Genomic DNA, 23,865 nt, shown 5'->3' with positions numbered 1-23,865 from the left:
CCCGGCTGGATTTCTTCTGGAGCCCGACAGCTAACGGGTTGGGCGAAGGCGCTTATCCTGGGGCAGAGAGAACTCCCGTGCCCGCCCGGCCCGCGGTGCTGAGCGCGGGAGGGAAGGAGGGACGCCCGCGGCGCGCTCCGCCAGGGCCGCAGGTGCCTGCGGGGCCGCGGGCGCGGGCAGAGGCGGCGGCAGGTGTCGCGGCAGGACAGCGGGATCACAGCAGGTAAGCGGGATCTCATGAACCGCCTCCCCGGCGCTGGCGGCAGGGAGGGGCGGTCGCGGCGGCGGGGGCACACCTGCGGCCCGAGAAGGCCCCGGGACCCGCGGGGCGCGGACAGCCCCCCGCCCTCGCCTGCGCGCGCGAGCACCGCCCAGCGCGCCTCTCCCGCCCGAGCCGAATTTAAACTGCGTTACTGTCCCTCGCGCAAAGCACCAACGCCGCTGCGCCCGCGCGCCCCGCCCCTTTTCCGCCCGACAGCCAATAGCGAGGCCGCTTCGTTGCCCTTCCCGCCAATCAGGGCGCGGTTTATTGCCGGCTGGGAAGAAGCGCTCGGTGCGCGCGCCCGCCCGCTGTGGAGCTGGTCCCTGGCGCGGAGCAGGCGAGTCCTCCACCTCCTGCCGCTTCCCCCGCCCCTTCTCCCCGCGCTTTGTTGGTGCCTCTCCCGGGAGAGCGGCGGCGGCTGCGGCCGGCGGCGATGCCCGAGTTCCTGGCGGATCCGTCGGTGCTGACCAAGGAGAAGCTGAAGAGCGAGCTGATCGCTAACAATGTAAGCCTCCCGGGCGGCGAGCAGCGCAAGGACGTGTACGTGCAGCTCTACCTGCAGCACCTCACCGCCCGCAACCCGCCCGCCCTTGCGCAGCCCGACTTTTCCAGCGACGAGGAGCGGGAGCCCACACCTCTCGGCGCCCGGAGCCGCGGCGCTGCCGCCGCCGGGCGGGTGAGTACCGCTGCCTCCCGCCCGCGCCGCCTTGGCTTCCCGGCAGCCTCGGGCCCGCTTTCCCGCCCGAACGGGGCTGGCCGCGTCCGCCCGCCGGCCGCGGTTCGGGGAGCGGCACGCCGCGCCGGGGCCCTCGCGCGGGGTCGAGAGAGTCTCCGGCTCGGCTGAGGGCGGCACCGCGCCCGGCCAGGACGGTGCCACCGCCTCGGGCAGAGGGGCAGCGGCGCTGCCGGGCGGCCGCCCCGCGCCGGGGCACGAGCTGGGACAGCGGGTCGGTGCCCAGGGGCCGCCGGCTGCGCCTCTAGGATGTGTCCCGCCTTGTGCGCCTCCTGGAGGGGCTGGCTCGGGTGGGCAGGGGCAGCGCGACCGCGCGTGGAGAGTGCGACGGCCCCCGACTGTAAATTGGGAAACCTTTATAGTGTCTTGGCGGGGGGTCTCCTAAGTAGACTGTTTGGGTGTTGGAGGAGCGAAACAAGAGAACTGCCCGAGGTTGCAGCTTGCTCAGGAAAGGACTCCCGTCCGCTGTCTCGGTGTAAATACCTCTAGATGAGAGGATGAAGCTGTGAAGGGAACAGCTAGTTTGTTTCGCTTAATGAAGTGGGTTGTTTACTGTAAAGAGGGTCTGCGTAATGTAGGTATCTAAGATGTGTTGTATAGCAAAGTGCCTCTGGTGCCTGTTCAGTTAGTCCACTGTGCTTGTTTTCTTAGACTTTATCACACGTAAGGAAAGAGGGGGAGCTGATGCCATTTGGAATTCTTCTCTTTGGGAATATGTGATTTCCTTCTTAATTTTTCATAAATGGACCATATATTTGCATATATTGAGAAAGTAATCTTGTAATTGATAATTCTAAGATGTCTGGTCTCAAGAAAAGACTTGGATTATGGTTGTCAGCTTCCGGAGTTGTAAAGTGTGTGGTAGTACAACTATTTAATTGTATCTTAGATACTATGTTTCAAAGGTCATTAGTAAAAAGGGTGCCATGGAACGGAGTCATTTGAAGGCCTTTCACCGTTTAACCTTCAAAAGCCCAAAAGAACACTTCTTGAATTAAGAAATTAAAAACTAACTTCAAGAGGAAGAGATCTCTAAAACCAAGTTATTTACCTCTTTTTGACATCTGTCTATTTCAGACGCTTAACTGGCATTTACTGAAGTAACCTTACAGTGAAACAGACGTTTCTCTGACTTAGAGTGGTCTGCTGATAGCATTCATAAAGTGCTTTTGAGTAAAACAGGATGAGCTTTAATCTGACTTGTTTCATGCTTGTCGGAGGAGAAGCGTCTCAGAAGTGCTAGTTCCTATCCCAGATCTGATTTTTCCTTTCTACAGTGCTTAAGCTTAAACAATTATGGGTGACTTTTTTGATGTTTACAGAATGGGTGGTACTCCTACACTTTCATTAATAATGTCTGGAAGGCTCTGTGCTACTTATGCTTATCTTGTATGTCAGTATCAGAGCACTGTATCATCAGAACTTCAGCAAATATTCTAGTGAGAGTTGCCCAGATTTGGGTCTGTTGTGCCCTGTGTTGTGTCATCTTCCCCCCTCAAACAACCAATCCAACCCAAAACACTCAGAAAAATCACAAACAATACCTGCCAAGCAAAACAAACTTTGATGATGTGTGCTTGTTCCTCCTTTGTGCCACTTGAGTACGGAAACTGCTTGTAGCTTGAGTAACTGTTATCCCTGTTAATGTCTTTTGGCATAAGGGTGTTTCTCTGATCGGCTCTCCTTCATAAAGCATAGCACACGTGTCTCAGAGTGATTTGCCCCAAGAACAGTTAGCAGGAAGACGAAGAGTGAGGAAAGTCTGACATCCCAGAGGACTGGGATTCTGGTGAAAAAACAAAGCAAAACATTTTGATAACATTAAGAAAGAACAGGAGGGAAAGCACTCAAATGTCTGAAAGAAATTAGGAATAAGGGGCCAAGGGGGGAAGCTGGAACTGCCAGGCTTTATGGAAAGGAGGAATAAAATAAAGGAACGGGCCTCCCCCCGTCCCTCTCTGGGCCCGCTCACCCTTCCGTTTATTAAGAGCAAATAGTTATAAGCCTCTTTGAGCCTGCCGCCAGGCTGGGTTGCAGCCCTCGTGTGTGTAGAGGAGTCCGAGGGCGGAGCGGCGCGGGCGAGGGCGCGGCCCGTGCGGCGGTGCGGGCAGGGCTGGCGGGCGGGGCCGGGCGCCAGGGGGCGCGCCGGGGCCCTGGGCACCGCCGGGGGGCGGCGGCGGCGGTCCGAGCGGCGGCACCTGCGGGCTCGCTGGCTGGCTTATGGGCCCTGAAGGGCGGCGGCCATCGCGTGTCTTAGAACGGCTGTGAGCAACAAGTGCAGAGGAGTGATCTGAATAGCCGTGCTGCAGTCACTGAAAGCTAAACCAGGTCTCTTAATACTGGCGTTAGTGTTTTGGCATGGCTGCAGTCATTAGTAATTTGAACTGTCTACACTGTCATTTAAGTGTTCTTTTTTCTAAGTTCTGGGCATTTGATAATGCACTTAGAAGTTAATATTGATAAAAGCTGTGCGGAGACAAAGTCCCATAGTTTGAATTCTGTTGCAAATGATGTGTTTGGAATCCATCACTCTTCTGGTTTAGCTCTATCCAGCCCAAGAGTAGTATACAGCTGACTTTGGCTATATATTCCTATCGGGAGAGGAAAAGCCTTTAAAATCATGCCTGCTTGTGCCTCAGTCTGATAATATTGTCTGGAGGAGCCAGCTTCTCCAGCTCTACTAATGTTTTTGAGCAACTTTTTTTTCCCCCCTAAGCCTGTTTAGCATAGTGGTATGAGAGGACTGTGACTGGGTATGCAAGACACCGTTTTGCTGCAGGGGGAGCCATCTGCATCTGAATGCCCCTCGTCCTGGTTAGTTATGGACTGAATATCAGGACAGAGGGCTCACAGGAAAAGTAACTTTGAAATGACACTTTTGCCTCTTTAGGACCATTATTTAAAGCACATACCGAAAATATTGTCTTGATGCTGTTGTCAAATGGGAACTGTTCAGAACTTAGAATGTGTAGATTACTATGACTGAGCTTATTGGTGTATTACATGTCCTGGAAGGATCACTTCTAAAATATATATTGAGTGATATTTTTCACCTTTAAAGTGACAATTTTAAAAAGATCAGTCAAATGTCTCCTTCTGTTAATGAAGGTATGATGAGAACATCTGGACCTGAAGGGCCTGTTTGAAAGGTCATAGAAAAGACCTATCAGGTAAAGATGTTTGGTTTGATTGGGGGGGGGGGGGTGTTTGTTTGGTTTGTTGGGGTTTTTTTGTTCTAATCAAGTAGTCAAGTAAATAAAGAGCCAGCTTCAGCTCTTCATGGTCAGAATGATGTGGTTGTGATATCTGTAGCTGAGGTAGCAACAGCTTCAACCCCTTCCCTATTGGAAAAGAGAAGGTAATAGTAAAACTGGTAGTTTATGAAGATTAAGTGTGTGGAAAGTGGAACTGCATGCTTGGAAAGGTGAGACACTGTAAAGCACTGTGCCCAGTGAAGGAAGAGACTCTATTTGGTGTTTCCTATGTGGCTGTATGTCTTAATTATGATGTGCTGCGCAAATGTGACCCAGAACACAGTTCAAAACCTCAGTGGCCTTCTAAAAGGTGCTCATCTGCTGGCTGAGAGAAAGCTGTGGGCAGTAGGGATGAGTTGACCAAGCTAGTTCCCACTACAGTGAGAAGTCCTGCCGTGCTGTTCTGCACCTTCAGACTTTGAGTGGGTACATTTCCTTTACCAAGTAACATGGAAATTAGTGTCTGGGAGGAGAAGGGGGTGGAAGGGTTGAATAGTCCATAGTAGTATAATTTACGACTGTTACTGTACATAGGCTTGGAAATTCTAAGCCTGGCACTTACTAACTATGGTTAGAAGGTAGTGAATTCTTTAAGTTGTGTGTATCAGTATCTTTGAGTTGCTGCTGCATAATTTCCTTTCCATTGTTTATTTTGTCTGTCCTGTAGCTTTTGGTAAATATTGTTTCCAGGCTTTTGAGGTTAGAAAGTTCAGTAGGACTTGATTTTTAAAAAAGGAAGTTCTACTGCAGGAAATGTTTGTGTGTGGTAGAATAAAAAGTACAAGTGGAATAAAGACCTATCTATTATTAACACTTTCTATATCCAGTTCCTTATCTTCATCTCTCCTAAGAGAAATAGTTATTTTTTACTAGAGGGAGCTCTGCAAACTGGAGAATTAAACAGCATTCTATTGGTATGATTTGGGCTTTCTTTAGCCTATCTTAACCTCAGTCAGAGAAATCATAAATGAGCCCCTACCCTCACTACTTCTAGTTTAATCCCTGTTGGGGATTAAAATCATTGTGTATCTTGATCTAGATGCTATTTAATTTGGGATTTGAAAATAGTTTTCTGCTGATGTCTCATAGTTGTTTTTATTATTTAATGGCTCTTAACATGTCTCTTATGCTCATCTTTGGAACAGTGCTAGGACTAGTACAGGTGCTCATGAAGTTTGCCTGATTAAGCTGATCTCTGGCTGTTCATTTCTATTCAGCAGGAATGCCAAAGGTGAGGTAAGGGATAGGTATCTTCCAAATTTGAATCCTGGTTGCTTGCATTTTCTGCTCTTCTTGCTAGCAAAAGAATGTGAAAGCTTTGTGCAGTCAAGAGATGATACTTGGAGGAGATGAGCTTCTCTTATGCTCTTGTTTTTATGTGGTCCTAGCGCTGAGAATGCTGTGTGGCAGCCTCATGCTTATAATTCACAGTAGTTGTTTGAAGAGTTAGTTCCTGGGTAATAGGAAACTGAGACTGACAGATACCACTACCAAATTGCTGTCTCTGATGTGAACAAATCTCTCTCAAGTGAAGTGTGCAGATACTCTTCCATCTTTTGTTTTCTAGAAAATAGAAATGACTAGAAATATTTTTTTTTATGATGCTAGCTCTGGATGGGATTAGAAGATCTTCAGATAAGGATTTATTGGTTTGGGTATATATGCAAAAATATTTACATAGATTTGGGTGTATTATTGCAAAATATTTACATTATGGGCAAAGTGGTCAGCTGTACCACCTTACTTTGGTAAATCCTGGATATTTCCACAATTTCATTTTAGGCATTTCATCTCTGCACCACAGTAAGACAAATTTTGCTAGTGGTCATAGACCAGGAAAATGTGGGTGTGGTTTTTTGTTTGTTTTTAATTCACAGTGATAAACTTTTAAGCTAGTTTTTTGATCTGTCTCATGGTGTAGTCCAGTGGATAAGTTGTCATGATGCACAGGAAGTGTAGTGGTGCATTATACTATAATAGTAGTGGTGATTAAAGCTAGTGCTGTTGCTGAAGTTAATGCTGTCATACCACAGCCAAGGTATGAGAAATTCTTCTATCCTGCCTTTTGCTTCTAGGGACTCATCTTGTGGTCCAGTGAATGGTTAAATGGCAGCTTTCTACTTGTACAAGGGAAGTAATTTGCTCCTGCTCTAAGGAGAATAGGTGTTCAAAAGTAAAAATTGTGACCTTGCAGAGCACAAAATCAACTCTGACCCAATTATTGAAGAACACAGATTACTTACAACTTTTTTCATCGCCTCCGTACCCTTTTTCTTTGCTGAAACTGACTATTCTGATGCTCTCTGTTTGTTACAGTAGTGCAGGGGAAAGTGAAATGGTATTTTGAAGGAAAAAAACTACAAAGAAACCATGAGATATGTGAGTTTGTGTTAAAGTACCCTAGTACTCATTAGTTGCAATTAGATTTCTGATAGGTAAGATTTCTGTAAAGCATCCTGTAGAATGCTGAGTAGTTCTTCTGGTGTATATTGTTATAGTATCTTCTGTAGTCTCTAAGTGAACAAAGGTAGGGGTACATTAAATTAGGTTTCCAGTTTCTCTGAAGAGTCATTGGAATGTCAACTTCCTGCACCATGGTCGTTTTCTTCTGAAATGTAGAATACCATCTCAGTTAATCTGCTTGCTGATGTGAGCGAGCACCAAAGCTGTTATTAGTCTAAACAGATCTCAACAAGAAAACCCAGCATTTTTTCTGTTTGGACAGTTCAGTAGTCCAGAAAAAATGCATTTAACATGAAATTGAAGTTAATGTGATATTTACCTTGACATATGTTATGACCAACGTGTTCAAAAGTGGATAAAAGTCTTGTGCATCTGCAGGTTGATTATTTCTTGTGTACTATGTAAGGAGGCTCAATTGCTTCAAAAACTAATTAGGAATTGAATGACTGATAAAGTGAGTGGTAAATCTGTCTTTGGTCAAATCTGCCACTTTAATGACCCTATACTTTCTTCAGATTATTTGGAGTCTATTTCTTAGAATAAAGAAATACCATGATCTCTTGGAGATTGTTTCTTTTCAGCTGCTGATTTTAAGTTCATTATGCTGGAAAATATTTGCAATCCAGAAGATAGAGGAAAATCTGGAGTCAGATATATTTGAGAAATCCTCATACAGTCCCTGCTTACCTTTAAAATACGAAGATATTTGAGGCAAGACCAAGCTTGCATGCAAACAAATATTGAACTGGCATTAATAGCTAGATAGATACTGTTGACTCATGTCAATCATCTTAAAGTGTTTTGTTGCTATCTTATAAAATGCAACAAGGAAAAAGACCTGTTAATTATTACTGAGTGTTTATAGCATATTTGTATTTGGAATTTTAGTCTTTTGTTAGTACCAAACAAACCAGGTAGGCCCTCTGGACAACTGAGTTGAGAAAAATGATAAGTGTAGAAATAGTTTCTGCTTGTATCATACAACTTTGAGATACAAATATGACTTATTTCAAAGCAGTATCAAGGTCTTTCTTAGTAAAGAGTGTGCAAATCCTAAGCATGCTTTTTTCTGTTTTACCTCTTCCCTTTCACAATGCCTATTACAGTAACAGAGGCTTCCCAAGTTGGAGGAATGTTATGATCACTCTGTTTGGATCAAGCAGAAACTGCTAATTTAGGAGTAGTGTCTCAGCAGATTATTTTGATAGCCATCTGTATGTGGTGATGATACACTGCAAACTGTTCAAGTAGTGTTGCCAGAGTTGGGTTTAGAATTTATTAGAGCTACAAGTAGCAGAGGCCTAAGCAAACAAGCAGGATTTTGAAAATTTGAGAGTTTTCTGATTTTTGCCTTTCTTGCACTCACTTTGTAACATCATGTAATCTCATGCCAGAGAATGCCAGGACAAGTAGGAATAGGGATTTTGCAAACTTGGTTGAAAGTATGTAGATACTAAAGAGCTTCTTCCTTATCATTAGAGGAAGAAATGTTGACCTACCAGGTAGAAAAAATAATGCAAAGAAATGCCAATGTAACATAAATATTTGTAGTTTTGTGTAGTGATGGTGAAACAGCTAGAAGCTTGCTTCTCCAGTCCCAGGAAAGCAATCCCTTCCCACTGTATACTTGAATTTCAAATTAAAACACAAGACCAGAATAATGAGTGATTTTTTTTATTTAACTCTGGAGGAGGCTTGTAATGGGTATTTCCTTCCTAAGTAGAAAACCTGTGTGTATTTGCTTAGCAGGTGTAAATGTCTGTACTGTTTCACGTAAGCTTTAGTAGTGATCATGGGGGAGAATAGAATTAATTTTTTCTGGGTTTTTATGTTTAGTACTCTTATGTCTTCCTATTCCCTTAGAAGAAAAAGATGTGTTCAGTATTAACTGGAAACACCCTGTCTCTCATTTCTCCCTCCTACTCTCAGAAAGCTACAAAGAAAACTGACAAACCCAGACCAGAGGAGAAGGATGACCTAGATATAACAGAGATGAGTAATGAAGACCTTCAAGAGCAACTTATGAAGTACGGAGTAAATCCTGGCCCAATTGTAGGTAGGTCAACTGAACTAGCAGATATTAATCTGTTTTTTCTCACTAAACCTCACTTGTGAGTTCTCTAAGTTCCCCTGATACAGGTACTTTTTAATACCAGTACTGTTGCAATCCTACTTCCCACATAGGATATTTTCACTGAAATGTTTACATTGCGAAGACTTGAAGCATTGCAGGTGGGCAAGTCTGCAGCTTGCTTCTCGTGTTATAGGTCAGCTGGAGATGTTCCAACTTCTGTTCTGAGCTGTGTAACTATTAGTTAAAGTTCAGTGCTGGGATAATTAGGTCTTCTGATACAGAGGCTTAGACCTGGGCCCACTTAAATAGGAAATACATCTTACATAATAACCTAATAGTATTGAGAGCAGAATGAGAACAGGGAACTTCCCTTTCCCTAGAGCATTTCCTACGCACTGCGTTGTGCAGTAATATTTTCCTTTGCTAATGTTTTTTTTCTAGCCTAGCATTCTGTCCTGTATGCTGGCCTATGGCAGGAGTAGTCCTGACCCCAGCCTAATCTCCTGCCTTGGGCACTCATCTGTGATGTGGGATCAAAGTGCCTCTCCTTTCAGATTGTGCAGTAGCCTAATGGCAAGGGAATTTGATTTCACAACTCTTCAGAAAAAGATGTTGACTGTATTATGCAGAGCCTTCTGTGGAATGTTCTTGAAATTCTAGGTGGATGGAAATGTCAGGGACTGAGCCTGCAGTCCTGTGTGTATTCGAAGTCTTATTTGTAATATTTTCAGTTAGCTGATTCTGCATGCCTTGCTATTCATCCTGTACCTTTTGGATAGTACTCAAATATGAAAAACTCAAGAACCTATGTAGTCCACTGGAAAGACATTCAGATTTGGTCTAATTTAAAGCCATTAATTCTTAAAGGGTATGCACTGTTTCTTGAGAGCCTGCCATTTCTTTTTAATGGTGGTTTCCTCTTATCAGAAAACTTCAAAGGTTAGAATTTTCTTTCTGCAGCTAACAGGTCAGGCACTAGCCACCTCTACAGAATTTTTTGCCAGCAAAGTCCAGATATGGAAGTATGTGCTAGACTTGATACCTTTTAAACAACTGTCCTCTTGGATCAAGCAAGCCAACCCCATGGCTAGATGGCAGCAAGCAGAAAGTTCTGTTATTGCTGCTTGCTTGCACCACCTCTGATGCTCATTGGACTGAATTTGCCAACAAGGCAAAGGCAGGGGCATTAATTCCAGTGTAGGGGAATTAGAATAATAGTGCAATCTGCATGGAAACTATTGCAATATCAAACTCACTAATTTTTTTGTGAGGGCATAACAACTTGTATATTGCAACATATGAAACAAAACATCTAAGAAGCAGGTAAATTCCCTTTTGCTAGATTTCCTTTTTGTAACTTTCAGCCTAGGAAGAGGTCTAAATTTATCTAAGAGTTCTCTTGAACTGAAAAGTTAGAAGCCTTAGAGGCAGGGTTGTGTACCTAGAGGGGGTGTGTGTGTATATATATATAGACACTGTGGGCCATACAAACTGATTAAAAATAAAACATTATGTTCAGAAATTCCCAGAGAATATGGAACAGCCAAGTTCTATCAGTCAAGTCAGGAAAGATTGAAACTGTATCTTTAGCATGTATTCTTCCTTGTTATAGCTACTACTAGGAAACTTTATGAGAAAAAGCTTTTGAAACTGATGGAACAAGGTCCTGAGCTGAAGGCACCTGTGCCTCTCCCAGCGATTTCAACTACTGAGAACACCAGACAGAATGGGAACAATGATTCCGACCAATACAGTGATAATGAAGAAGGTAAGACTTGAGTGGAACTTGCGTGGGAACCATTCAAATTATACATCAATATTACTTGCAGTCAAAACCTAAAGAGAGTGTGGTCTTGCTGTTGGGTGAGGCTGTAAGATACTGCTGTGGGGCCCTGTGAGTCATGTACTTGATCATGCATACTAGAACAGTGATCCAGGTGCCTGTTCTGGGAAAGGAAACCTTTTGCTGCTGAACTGGTCCCTTTCATCCATTCTCCCTAGACAGGAGCCTGTAAATCCAATAGACAGGAGAACTGCATATTGGGTGTTTCAATGTTCTTCTCACTTCATACTTAAGTACCAGTCCAATTTGTCTTACGGTGCTCACAGTAGTTATTTACTATTGGATAGTGAATGAATGTTTGCTTATTAAACTTTTGTACTTTTTTGTTTAATGTCTAGGACTTATGATTCAACCCTTTTTATGCTGTGTTCCTTATGGACTTAGTTGGGGGTGGCTTGATTGGTTGGTCCTGGGTGTGTTTTTTGTGGTTTTAATACCAGGTGTGTATCAAGGAAGTGTAGTGGTGGGGGAAGCAGAATCTAAAACACACCCAGTTTACAAAAAATAAAAACAGCACAGGTTTTAAAGAATTACTTGAATGGAATGTTAGAAGATGCTTATTTAGTGTGGTTTGTTTTGGTAGTGGTTTTTTTGTTGTTGTTGTTTTTACATGAATTTCCATGGGCATAGGGCAGACAGGGTTGAAATACAACTAGTAGTTGATGTCCCTTGCGTATTTGGGCTTGTTTTTCAGTTTTTATCTCTTGCACTTTTGAGAGGGAAAGGATGTTAGAGATTGATTTATTAGGTTTTGGGACAGCCAAGAGCCCAGTCACAACTGACAGCTAACTTCTTAAAATTACATATGCTTCATATAATTACTGAACTGTTCACGCACTGGGGAAAAAACTCAAACCCGAAATTTCCCTTCTCCCCTGCCAAAAAATATTTTTTATAAATAAATCTTAAATATGTTGGTGTAATGCTATTAGAGTTTTAGAAAAGCAGTGGAAATAATACATCCTCTTATTGATGAGATGACTGCTAACCGCTTTCCTTTCTACTGCATCAAAAATGGGGTTTTATGTAAAAGGACATATTTTAAAGGAAACTAAGCTAACAACTTCAAACAACATTGACAAGCTTCAATACCTTTACTACAATCAATAGTAGAATAGTACTTCAGTTAAAGGAATTGCAATTTGATACCAGTTTCTAAATGGAACTGCTGAATTGGTCAAGGCTTATCTGAAATGTAGGATTTTTAGCACAAAATACATGGGTCAGTGTTTTAAAATAATTTTAAGGTTATTCTTCAAAAGTCTTTGTTCTTGTACATTCAATAGAGAAATAACTGTTTCACAGCTTTTTAAGGAAATGGTAACTCTTATGAGTTTTGTTGCCTCTTAAAATGAATTTTTATTAAAATACATTTGGTTTCAATTGGTACAGCAACCAGTAGTATTATAGAAACTAGTTATATTAAAACTGGTTGCAGATCCGAAGACTGAGCTGAGGCTTGAGAAGAGAGAACCTCTGAAAGCCAGGACGAAGACACCAGTAGCACTCAAACAAAAAAGAGTCGTTGAACACAACCAGGTATGTTTATTTTAGTGGCATGTGGAACAGCTACTAACTGCAGGTGATGTGCTCACTAAACCCCTCACTACTTTTAACATCACATTTGACTAAGTGAGCTATGCCGTTTTTTAAAAAGTTTTAGAAAGCCTGTTCTATTACAGCATGAAGATCTTGTGAATTAACTATAGTGACTGTTTTTAGCCTGTCTGATAATTTTCAAAGTTATGGTCTGCTAAAATCTGTTTGTCTGACTTGCCAGCTGCTGTAGCACCTCCTAGAGAAGAATAGTAGGCAATCTTAACATGTTTCGTTTAGGAAACCTGACAGATTTTTAAGTCACATGGGCTGATGGCTTTCTGTTGGATGTTTGTAATCAACTTGATTTAATAAAAGTAGTGGCTTCTTAAAAAAAAAAACTGGAAAAAGGGGTGTGTGAGTTTTTTTGGGTTTTTTTAAGAAGCGTTTTTAAATACATATATATATCAGGTTTGGTATATATAGATACAGGTATGCTTCTATATTCTATATTCTATCTATATCTATATTCTATCTGCATTTTAAATATGTCTGTTTAATGACTCATTTTCATGAAATATGTGCAGTAATATTTTTGGGTATATCCCTATATATAGGTGTGCGTATGTGTGTACACATGTATAATATATATATAATATTTTTTATATAATATATATAATATCTTTTTATATAATATTTTTTCTTCAGCTATGTTTGTAGCAGCACTACTAGAGTTGAAAAGCTTCTCCTATGAAGAAAAAGAATAAATAACAAATTTAGATCTCCCTGTATGTACTACCTGTCCTTTACTTAAAAATACTAGCTCTGCTGTCTTGATGCAGGAGGGATTTTACAGAAGCACCTCTGATTTTCAAACTGCTGAATACAGGGTTTGGTAGTTGATGGCTGATCTGTCCTTGTGATGTGAGAGTGTCACTAAATAGTCTGTTCTCCAGCTTAGGACACTTAGAGTCTACAGTGTTCATCTGACCAGTAAGAAGTGGAGTTATGCTACGGTAAAGGACTTGTATAGAAGCATTCATTGACCCAGAATCTGACTTGTTAATTGCTTGGTGTATTTTAGCAGATGGCAGTGACTTTTCTCAACACTTTGTTAAATGCCTGATGCTGCTATTTAGTGAGTGTGTTAATGTATAAACATGCTTTAGCTATGGATGTCTCTTAAAGCAGGTAAATTGCTGCTATATGACCTGAAGTAATACAACACAGTTAGGAAGATCCATAACTAATTCTGCATATTTTAAGTTGGAGTTTTAGGGTATGAGCTGAACAGATTTTACTTCAGAAAATTGAAACGCACACACACAGTTCAACACACCAAATATTCTTTAATTTGTTCAGGCAGCTTCTGCTTGTGATGGTCTTTATAATGAGCATCTGACTCTTTTATGTTCTTGTATTTTAAGAATTACTTTTTTCGAGATTGTTACTCTGCCAGAAATCCCTGACAGCTTCAGTGCAATAGAGATATTTCATTCTGCTGTCAGCAAACATCATTTATAGTCTTCAGGAGCCCACTTACAGAATAAAAGAAGAGATTTAGTGAGGTATTTTTGTGGCATTTTAAGTGATGTTTGTTTACTCAATATTTTTGTCATCCAGTTTTGCTATATTAGTATCAGGTCATTACTGTTTTATCTTGCAATCTTGCATGTGCAGTATAGATGCAATATTTTGCAACTTGCATATTTTAATTACCACGAGTTAATCAAAGGAATATCAAAAGAATTACCTAATTTCAAAATTGCCAAATTCTTCAGAAATTCCCCTTAGTTTGTTAAACCTTTAACCTTTGGACTTCTGTTTGGTTTTTGTTTTGTTGTTTTTTTATTTTTTTTAATACAGCAAACAGACAAAACCATCTAAAAAACCTGCAACAAACAGCCCCACCCACCCACCCCCCAGTAAAATTTTGCAGCTGCTTGAAGCCAAGAACAACTTAGTGCTTTTGGCTAGAAAGCGTGTAGTCATGTATTTTGCTGAGAAGAAAACCAGAAGGCAGAGAAGATTTTTTTTTTTCTTTTCTCCCTTTCTTCCTTTGGAATCGGATTGTAGGTTTTCAGCTAATGTGTCAAGGAACTATGCTTATTCTGCAGAACTATTTCAACTGTTGTGTACTGTGTGGCATTGGCTCAAGGATTATGAAGAATGGGTGAGGCTGAGCTGATGGGCAGTGTGGTATGAGCAGACTTGCTAGTTGCTTCTAGGTCCTGTGCAGCACTTGTTTTAGACCAGACATACATAGCTGACAAGATTGTCTGTCATTTGGCATGGCTGGATGTAGCTGTTCTCTTGAGAGTGCAAATAGATATTTATTAAAGCAGACTGCTGCAAAAGAAATTGGGTGGGGAGGTTGAGCAGGTGTATGGGTCTTACCAGTGAGTTAGCAGTGGAGGGCTGGATGAACTTGAGCTCAGCTGTTTGTGTTTAATTACCTCTTCATAGTGAAAAGTTGGCAGAAAACCCTAATTTAAATACCCCCTTCTAATCCAGTAGGTGAATCTAGAGTTGGAGTTCAAAACTGAGCCTGATACCTCATAGTAAATGGCACTGGACAAAAAGAGGCAGGCTAAACAATGTAAATGTTAAGGAGCAACGTAGAACTACTCTCTCTCCTGAGACTTTGTACAGTGATCTTCTGCATATGCTGTGTTCCCCTACTCCTCCCTGTATCTTTTTTGACTACCTGTATAGTAACTTGGTAGGTGATAGGTGAGGTAAAGTCATAATCTATAGCTCCACTCCTCATGAGTTATTTGACAGTTAAAAGCACATGCAGAAAACTGCTCGTGTACCACAGTGGTGTTGTTTCTCTGGTTAGGTACAGGGTGCTGGTGTACCTAACACGAGTGTTACGTTTTGATAGGGTTAGAGGCCTGCTCTGTTGACCGCGAGGATAACTATAACTATAGACAACAATTTTTATTTTTTTTATTTTGTCCGTTGACTGTGTTCTACTGAAGTCTGGATGGGTTTTATGCAGTAGATTCTGATTTTTCTTAGACTTTTCATGCAAGAAAAAAATTGAAACTTGGTACTTAAAACATATGATTGAAGTGCCTGAAGAAGAGAGGCAGTTGTAAGTGAAGTACTTCTAACTTTTCATTAGAAGATAAGTAATTCCTAGTCAAATAGTCTGGGATGGGGAGCTCTTCATTGCTAGTATGAGTGCCTTCCTGCTTTCCTGAGTGGACTGTGTTTGAGTAGAAAACACTCTGAAATTAGTATTTTTTCCTCTAAGCTTCTAAAGAACACCTCTCAAATAAAAAGTATATGGGGTTGAGGCGGGGAGCTGTGATTGTAGGGGTTGCAGGAAGAAAAGAGAATGCAGTGTCTGGTAAATATTTAGGGAGAGGTTAGAAGATGTTTCATCAAAAGTCTGTTTAAATTGTAAAGAATTTTGGAGACTTAGGCTGAGATCTACAATTCTGAACAAAAAAATCTGTATCTGTGTGGACCTGAGGTCTGTGCATTTGTTTTATAAAGTACTTCAGTGACTTTGGAATGACGTGAAGCACTTGTGCTCCCTCTGCTGGGTATGTAGTAGCTGTAATATAGAATTTATCATAGAACCATAAAGCTGCTCAGCTTCTAGTTCCACTGTACCCTCTCAATTAATAAATACATTTCAGCCTTTTCTCTTAACACATTGTTTTGGGGCTAATACTGTTCTAGTGAAGTAATTTCCACTATTGAACCTGTAACTGACAGTCGCAGTGTATAACTTTATCGAGCAATGTGTGTAACTTCCAAAAACTTGGTAATGCATCACTGTATGAGGTGTTAATGTGCAAAGATAAAAGTATTAACAAAGTAATAATATTTATTTTTAAACTTAGCCTAATAAAAAAGAAAATGTTGTTATCTAGAAGGAGCAGATCCGCATCTCCCTTTCCATCCTGGAATTAGTTTTGAGGGGGATATTTGCTTTGAGCGTGAAATGTGCAGTAAAGCATAGGGAATGATCTGCATTTGTTAATGCCTATAAAAGTTTGGTGCTTCATGCTGTTAGATTGTGAGAGATCTGTGTCAGGCTCGATTGTTTAAACCTGCTGTTACATGAAAATTGTTAATTTCATCCCTGTGTGTGGAACCTTTTAAGATCATGAAGTGTCTCCTCCTGACCCTGTGGCTGAAGATTAGTTCCTGTTGAAATGTAGGCTGTGCATAAACAGTTCCCAACTCTGCTTGAGAGAATAGAACCCCATCTGTGTAGAGAAGGTGATGCTTTCTGCTTATGCTCATAGATTGATTTTTGTGCGTGTGTGTAGACAGGAAATATAATGGTCCTGAAAGCTTCATGTCTGCTGTCCATGACTCGATGTAACTTCTCCTACTGTTAGCTCATTCAAGGGCAGTGAGCAAATTAGCAGTTTTTACTGTTGGGCATTATCTATTCAGTTGTGTATTTGAACAACAATGTGCTCAAATGTAAGTATTATGGTCAAAGCTACTAATCTAGCTAGCTATTCATTAATGAATGTATTAGGATCCACATTTTTTTTATTGTAGACATGTTGCTTTTGGAGTATGCATGCTATTTTGGCCTTTGGTTGTGAGCATCTGATGTTTGGAGCTGGTTTTCATGTATATGATCATGTGTTTGATGCTTGAATAGACCTATTCTCAAGATGAAGTTACTGAGACTGTCTGGACAAGTGGATCTTCAAAAAGTGGACCTCTGCAGGCATTTTCTAGGGAGACTACAAGAGTGTCAAGAAGAACACCAAGAAAAAGGGTGATGAGAGGCTTTTATAATAGACAAGCTTTTTTTTTTTTTTCTCTCACTCTTGGGGTCCCAGTGGCTCTTCTATTCAATTGTTGTCTTTTGTTTGTTTTAAACAAACAGGTGGAAGCTACAGCACAGTTGCCTATAGATGATGCTGTAATATCAGAAAATACTTCCATAAATGAAACTATATTGGCTGCAAGCAACAAGACCCTAGTAAATATGCTTAGTAAATATGTTTAATCAATTGTGGTATTCTTCTGTAACATATCTTCACTGACAGAATCATTCTGTTTTGGACAAATAGAAGACTGTTTTAAAGAAAGCAAGACTATTCAGTAGTCTTTGAAACCACATACTCAGTATCTGTTTTAGTATGTAATGTTCACTTTGAGATGGGACTAGGTTGACACCTAGGTGTCTTTTGGGGGGGAGGAGGGCTGTAAAGAATCACTTTAAAAGCTTAGTTACTTTCTTAACTTAAGTACATGCAGAATATTTGCTTTTAAGTTTGGCTTTTCTAGTGAACTAAATAGCTTTTGTTTCTAAATGGCTTAAAGGAAACTACTTGGAATGATAACCAGTGTGTTTCCTGTGCTGACCTTGGAGTATGTGTCACATAACCTTCTTGAGTTAACTTCTAACATGCATATATTCAATGCACATAAAGGTTTTGTTGTTTGGTTCTGCCACCTTGCCCCTTTTCATTTTGTATTTTGGCTGTTTCTGAGTTTGAACAATTTTGAATCTCGGCAGGTTGGCAATAGGGTGCCTGGAAATTTCAAGCATGCAGCTCCTACACTGTCAGTCAGTGAACTCTCAGACATGCCCAGAAGAACACCAAAGAAACCACTGATGGCAGCTGAAGTAAATAAATTAAAACTTAGATTGCTCTTGCTTACTCTCTGTGAACAAAATTCTCGTGTGCATGTGCTTATTTCTTAGTACAGAGGGGGTGGAGGATGTCATTGCCCCGGTGACACCAGTCAAAATAAACTAGTGTTGTCACGTGACATAAGAGAATTTAAACTTATTTTTATCTTCCCCTTTCAGATTTGTGTGTGTGTGAAAATCTGCTTTTTTCTTTTTTCCTAAGACAAATATGTTTTGATATGTTATTTCTCCTTGTGCTGCTATTTTTCTGAACAGAGTGTAGATTTTTTTTTTAAATTCTTTGAATAGCTCAAAATAGGGTAGACTTGGGTTGTCTCCCTTTGAGCTTGTAAAACAGCCTATTCTGAAAAAACGTAATGTGCTTTAATTTAGGAAATCAAGTAGTAGGATTACTATAGACCAAATGCCTGAATTAAAAAAGCATCTGTAGATTCCTGTCAGTTATCAAGAAAGAAAATAATTCTTTTACTGTTAACCTATTCAAGCTGTCAAAAGTTATGTCTCTTGGAGAACTGTCTAAAGCACTTGCAAGTATATGTAATTGTATTAATGTAATACTGTGATGTTGTGGAATTTTACATTGCAAGATATCGTTTGTCTGTTCATGTAGCCGTAGATAAAGCTGCTATTAACACTTCATTTACAATATGACTGCAATGTAGACTTAGTTGTCAAGTAGAAGGTTGTGGGTAAACTTGATGATCTATTCCAAACTGCTGATGGTTTTTTTTAGTCAGTATTTTACTGTACTGTGGCATTGTTTATTACAGCAAGAAGAGACAGATTGCCCACATCACTGCTTTTTAAATTATGTTGGCCACAACCAGTCCTGTGACCTGCTCAACACAGCCATGATAGAGGTGATGGTTAAGTTTTTTTGATCATCTACATCATCGGCTGGCAGGCGTATAGGATTTATACAATGTATTCTTTATCTTAAAGGAAACTGAGGAGATCGCTGGATGCTTTGAGACACTAAAAGTGACTGGCTGGATGCCAATAATTAAGGTTAAACAAACTTCTAAAACTCAAGAAGTAGACTTTTTGAATGTCACTGGGTGACTCATTCATTCTTACAAATTGCACATGGTTGTGGTCTCTTGAGATAGCTATGCTGAAGCTTTTTGTTTTGCTGTCTGTTTGGCCTCTAACTGTTTTTTGTTTCCTAGGTGCCAGAGAGAACTACAGAAGAAAGAAGAGTAGAAAGGGATATTCTTAAAGAAATGTTCCCTTATGAAGTATCAACACCTACAGGAATTAGGTATTTCTAAGGTTTATGGGTTTTTTTTTTTTCTTCAGTTCTTGTAAACTTAAGCTGAGAAATACTTTTTGATTATATTGATAGATTTCTGAGGAACAGTTTTTGCACTCTGGCTCAATGACATTTGTGACAGCCACCAATTCTTCCATTCTATGTACGTAGTTTTGTTAGCAAAACAGCCCCCTCTTTATTTAAATTGGAGGAATGAGAACAAGGTAGTACTATAGTAGGAATTATTACTGGAATTTCTGGATGTGGAATTTAAATGGAAAGGGCTTTTCTGTAGTAATAATTTGCAGTATTTAAGTTTTTGGCTAGATGCACCTGCTTAGACCTGCTTTTAAATTAAGGAAAGATCTTGCAGCATATATTTGAGTTTTCTTTTGCAAAGAAGGAACTTTCACATACCCTATTTCTTCATTTAAGTGGCAGTCATGTTGATTACTCTTAGCATGAATAAGGATGGCATCTAGGAAAGGCTATTACTTGCGGGTTTGGGGTTTTTTTTGTTTGGGTTTTGGTTTCTTCTTTTTTTTGCATCTTCATATTTAAAAATCGAAACAACCTTCTAGTTAATTAGGCAATTTTAAAAACTGCTCTGTTTAGAGGATTTGAGAAAAAGTTTCCCCATGTTAAGATGTGAAATCATCTCCTGTGTTTCCAACATGTTAATTATAGCTTCAATTTAAACTGCAGTTGCATAAAGTCTTAATTGTAAGGTGAATATACCAGTACCAGTTAGTACTACTGTAGTGTACCTGCTAACCACTCAAGTTTGCTCTCTTGTTTTGAGGTCTAGTTAAATCCATACCACTTTTTTTTTTTTCTTTTAAATAAAAATCATATATGTGTACTCCTTGTATATAAGAACTTGGCAGAGTACATGGGGATTTTTAAATCCTTACTGCTTTGTCTTCTGGGTCTGTGTATTGCCTTGGCCATCAGTAGCTATTTTATTGGCCAGAGATAATCTTATGTTTAGAAATCCCAGTGGGGCTGCTTAAGTGATCATTAAAAAAGCAAATAGAGGGAGATGCTTTCTACAATTTGACTGCCAGTTATGATCCTTTTTATGTGGATAGGGTGAAGTAGCATTTGAGATTTTTTTTTTAAAAGACTGTTTGCTTGAACACTGAATTATTAACTTTAATGTGTCTTGACGCTTGACAGATAATGATAAAATAGTATTTCAGGTATTGTATTCACCAGAAAAAATTCTTAGTTCTTTAATTATAGCAAAACCTCCCTATGTACTTTAGATTGCTCTTTTAAATAATGCAGTATTTCAATTTTCTTTTGTTTAATTAACAGTGCTAGCTGCCGTAGACCAATCAAAGGAGCTGCAAGCCGGCCTCTAGAGCACAGTGACTTCGTAATGGAGGAAAGTTACTCTAAGTATGCGCAAAAATACGGTACTTCGGCTGACACCAAGTCGGAGAAACCACCAATAAAAAAAGACCGCTCCGTTCCCCTGTGGATAAAAGTTCTTCTCTTTGTTGTTGTTTCAGTCTTCATGTTTTTGGTTTATCAGTCAATGGAAACTAATCAAGGAAATCCTTTCTCTAAATACATGAATATTGTCACTCAGAGCGGTGCCAAATGAATATCTTTCTGAAAGGCACACCCAATTTGATCTCCTGTTTTTTAATTGTAGAGAACTCTTCTGCCCTCTCATCGGCTCAAGGACTTCTTACAAATAATGTGATTGGAACCTGATAAATTGGATAAATGAAGAAATATTAAATGGACATCGGTAACTTTCTGGACTTTGGACTAGTAGGAGATCACTGCAATAGGAGTAACATTTTTTAAATCTTTGAACTTTTTGTAGGCTTTATTTTTTTAATGTGGACATCCTTTAAATTCACTTTTGAGAAAATGTATATTTGTTTTTGCAAGAACTTGGAAGCTGAGAAGGGCAAAAATGTAGTAAAATGTGAAGCTGTGTTTTTAAAGCTTTTCCTTTGTACAGAAAAGAAGTTGTACTTCTGTCTCTAGATTATAGTGGAGAAGGGTTTTAACACGGGATAAAGGGAAATGCATTTCTCTATGCATTTTTTTGGTAATGATATAACTGAATTTGATCTCTTAGGATGTAGATAGAGTACAACAGCAACCTTTTCTGTAGATTACTGTAACTTTTTAGTAAATGTAACTGTAAACCTGTTTGCATTTCTGTAAAAGTCTTAGTATCATATTAGTAACTGTTTAAATGTAACTTCATTTAAATGTATCCCTTCATTTTAGTGCTTACAGTGTTGTAGGAGCTGAATACAAATCTAATTGGCAAGAGATGTCTTAGAGGAACTTATTTATTAGTAATATGTGTGGGAAATAAAAACTACATCATAATAATTTGCTACTAAAATACTTTTTTGGGTCAAGATTGTTATCTGAAGCAGTCTAAATTCCAACCTTAGCAGTGGTCTTTTTTCTTTTCTAAAAAAGCGAGGTCTTTCCAACACAGCTTTATGTGATTATCTTTAAATAGTCATGTAGAGAAGTATTCTCAAAGTGTGAAAATTCCATATGAAGTTTTATTCTTGTATGAAGAGGGCATTGCTGCATATTCTGCTACAGTTTCATCTTTTAAGGTGAGATTTACTACTTTCATGCCATTGACTATTCTTCTCAGTGGAAGCATGCTGAAACACTCTCTATTGTGTAACTTGGTTGAGCAGGCAGCTGACTTCACTACTACCAATGAAGAGTGATAAGCAACAATTTTTTTAAAGTGAATGTATACATTTTTGGTGTGCTTAAATCTGCAGCATACAGATGTTCAGTCTTATTGCTTGGTACAAAATTGCAATAAATCATACTACTTATTCTTTAAGTGCTACTTATAAAAAGCTGAGAACATTAGTTAATAGTCAATATCTTTTTACTCTAGGTACAATTATTGTGTAGACTATAGCTATGGGGAAACTTTACTTTCTGTGAACTTTGGGACAAACATGGTAATTTGTAGCAAAGCAATAGTTTTGGGGTTTTTTTCCTGTTTAATGTTTTTTTTCCTTCTAAACTGCTTTTTTGAGTAATCCAAATAGCTAAACTTGTGTCCATCCTATAGAGAATTGTAACATAAGACATTCACTTTTGGTGTCAAAAATGGAGAAAAATAAAAATGATTTTAATGTGTGTGGATTTTCCTTATCAAAATAAATGAGTTGCTGAAAGGCAGCAAAAGCAAGACAAGTGATGTATCAGTGGTGTCATTTTGTGCTGCTGCAGTCTTCCATATTGAAAAAGAAGAGTTAAAAATCTGATCATAAACTCAGTCCATGTCACTTGGTGGGAGGAATATTTATCATATTTGCATTATCAGAGTTTTGTGCTATAATCCTTTAGCCTCTCTTAGGCCTTTAATTTGGATGGGGGGAGAAGATAGTTTTCATTTGTTTTTCAATGCTTAAGGAACTTCCTTTTCACTTTAAATTATTTCTCACACCCATTTGCTGTGTGTTCTAATATAAAAGATATCTTTCTTTCCTAGTTACATGAAATATTTTCAATTGATCTCCTTCAGGGATACTGTTAGCATCATCAAAGCCACAATCAACTGCAAACTGAATTTCGTTGCAATTAAATGTCATCATTCTTTTGTTTTTGCACTGTTGTGGAGAATGCTCTCAACTTCAGTGTTACTTCACAGATGGTAAAGAGTTTTCTAGATAAGTCCTCAAAGGAACCCACCTCTAGTTCAGTTGTTGTTGGAAGGCAATGCATCTTCAAGAAGGGAATAGGCTTTTTTATATTTGAGACATTTAATGGTGTGAGGTAGCCCTGAGACTAGGATCTTTCTCCTGGCCCCAAAGATGAATTTTTTACGGTATTCTAAGAGTAACACGTGTAGTAGTGCTATTAGCTGACTAGTTCTATGTGCTTAAAGGCTTCTAAACTGCTGTATAAGTTATGCTGAAGTATACAATTACACTGTAGTCTTTGTACAATGTGCTGAAGCAATGGAAGCTGATAGTCCTTTTTTTTCCTCCCTTTCACATAGCTTCACTTTTGTTCCATTAGCTCATCTTGTCTTTTGACAGCTTAAACTTAACTAATGGCAAAATAGAGCAATTTTATGGACTAGTATCCAAAATCCAGTTGCAAAAATGAGTGGAGTTCTAATGTAGTAAGTTCTGTTTAAGTCCCTTTTAGAGCAATGGCTACAACAAGCCTGGGACAGGTCTTTGAAAGTTAATGGGCATGACAGTGTTATTTTGGGCTTGGTGGGTTTTGTTCTCATGCTGTGCTGTCTTGATTTCCGTCTGAATTGGAGCCAACACAGCTTGTATTTCTCCCTTAAATTTTGTGCTAATATTTCAACATGCATCCAGTCTCAGGAGCCTGGTATCACTCAGGCTGTGGATCACTAGAGGATTTCACTTGCATTCCTGATTAATCTTGCAGCATCTGATCCATGGTGAGAGTGTGAGAGCTTCAGTAGCACCTAAGACAAGAAATTTTCAAGAAGGATCTTAAATTAAAATTCTCTGTGTGTTTTAAGACCTTGATTTGTATTTGCATAGGAAACTGTGTGAAGGAACTCATTCTCCAAGTTTACTTGCTAACAGCATGCTCGGCACTGCCCTACAGAATGATTTCAGATTCCTCCTAGGCTTGGTCTTTGTGTTTTGTTTTGTTTCCTGTGGCACAACTTGCAAAACTCTTCATGGTATAAAAATTCCTGCTAATTACCTTCTCAGCTAGTTTTGTGGACAAGACACCTTTTAAAAATATGTTAACTAGTTTGTGGAGAATCTAAGCAGAAAAGCTGAGTACAAAAAGAATACCT

General features: G+C 39.7%; 1 protein-coding gene across 7 annotated transcripts; it reads left to right on the top strand.

Moving 5' to 3' along the window:
- The first annotated feature begins 534 nt into the window (after positions 1-534).
- On the top strand, positions 535-22,268 carry TMPO (thymopoietin). 7 transcript variants are annotated; one of them, XM_032106251.1, is made up of 11 exons: positions 535-938; positions 8,642-8,768; positions 10,399-10,554; positions 12,068-12,168; positions 16,805-16,924; positions 17,036-17,131; positions 17,672-17,782; positions 18,580-18,669; positions 18,752-18,817; positions 18,979-19,070; positions 20,382-22,268. In XM_032106251.1, the coding sequence occupies exons 1-11, from the start codon at positions 696-698 to the stop codon at positions 20,671-20,673; spliced, it is 1,494 nt and encodes a 497-aa protein (XP_031962142.1). In that variant the 5' UTR covers positions 535-695; the 3' UTR covers positions 20,674-22,268. The 7 variants fall into 7 exon arrangements, with proteins under 7 accessions (XP_031962142.1, XP_031962141.1, XP_031962137.1 ...); XM_032106250.1 differs by having other exon boundaries at positions 16,805-17,131; XM_032106246.1 differs by lacking the exons at positions 18,580-18,669; positions 18,752-18,817.
- Positions 22,269-23,865: the final 1,597 nt, after the last annotated feature.

Source organism: Corvus moneduloides, chromosome 4 (assembly GCF_009650955.1).
Source record: "Corvus moneduloides isolate bCorMon1 chromosome 4, bCorMon1.pri, whole genome shotgun sequence".
NCBI lineage: Eukaryota > Metazoa > Chordata > Aves > Passeriformes > Corvidae > Corvus > Corvus moneduloides.
This window is presented reverse-complemented; position numbering and strand designations above follow the sequence as displayed.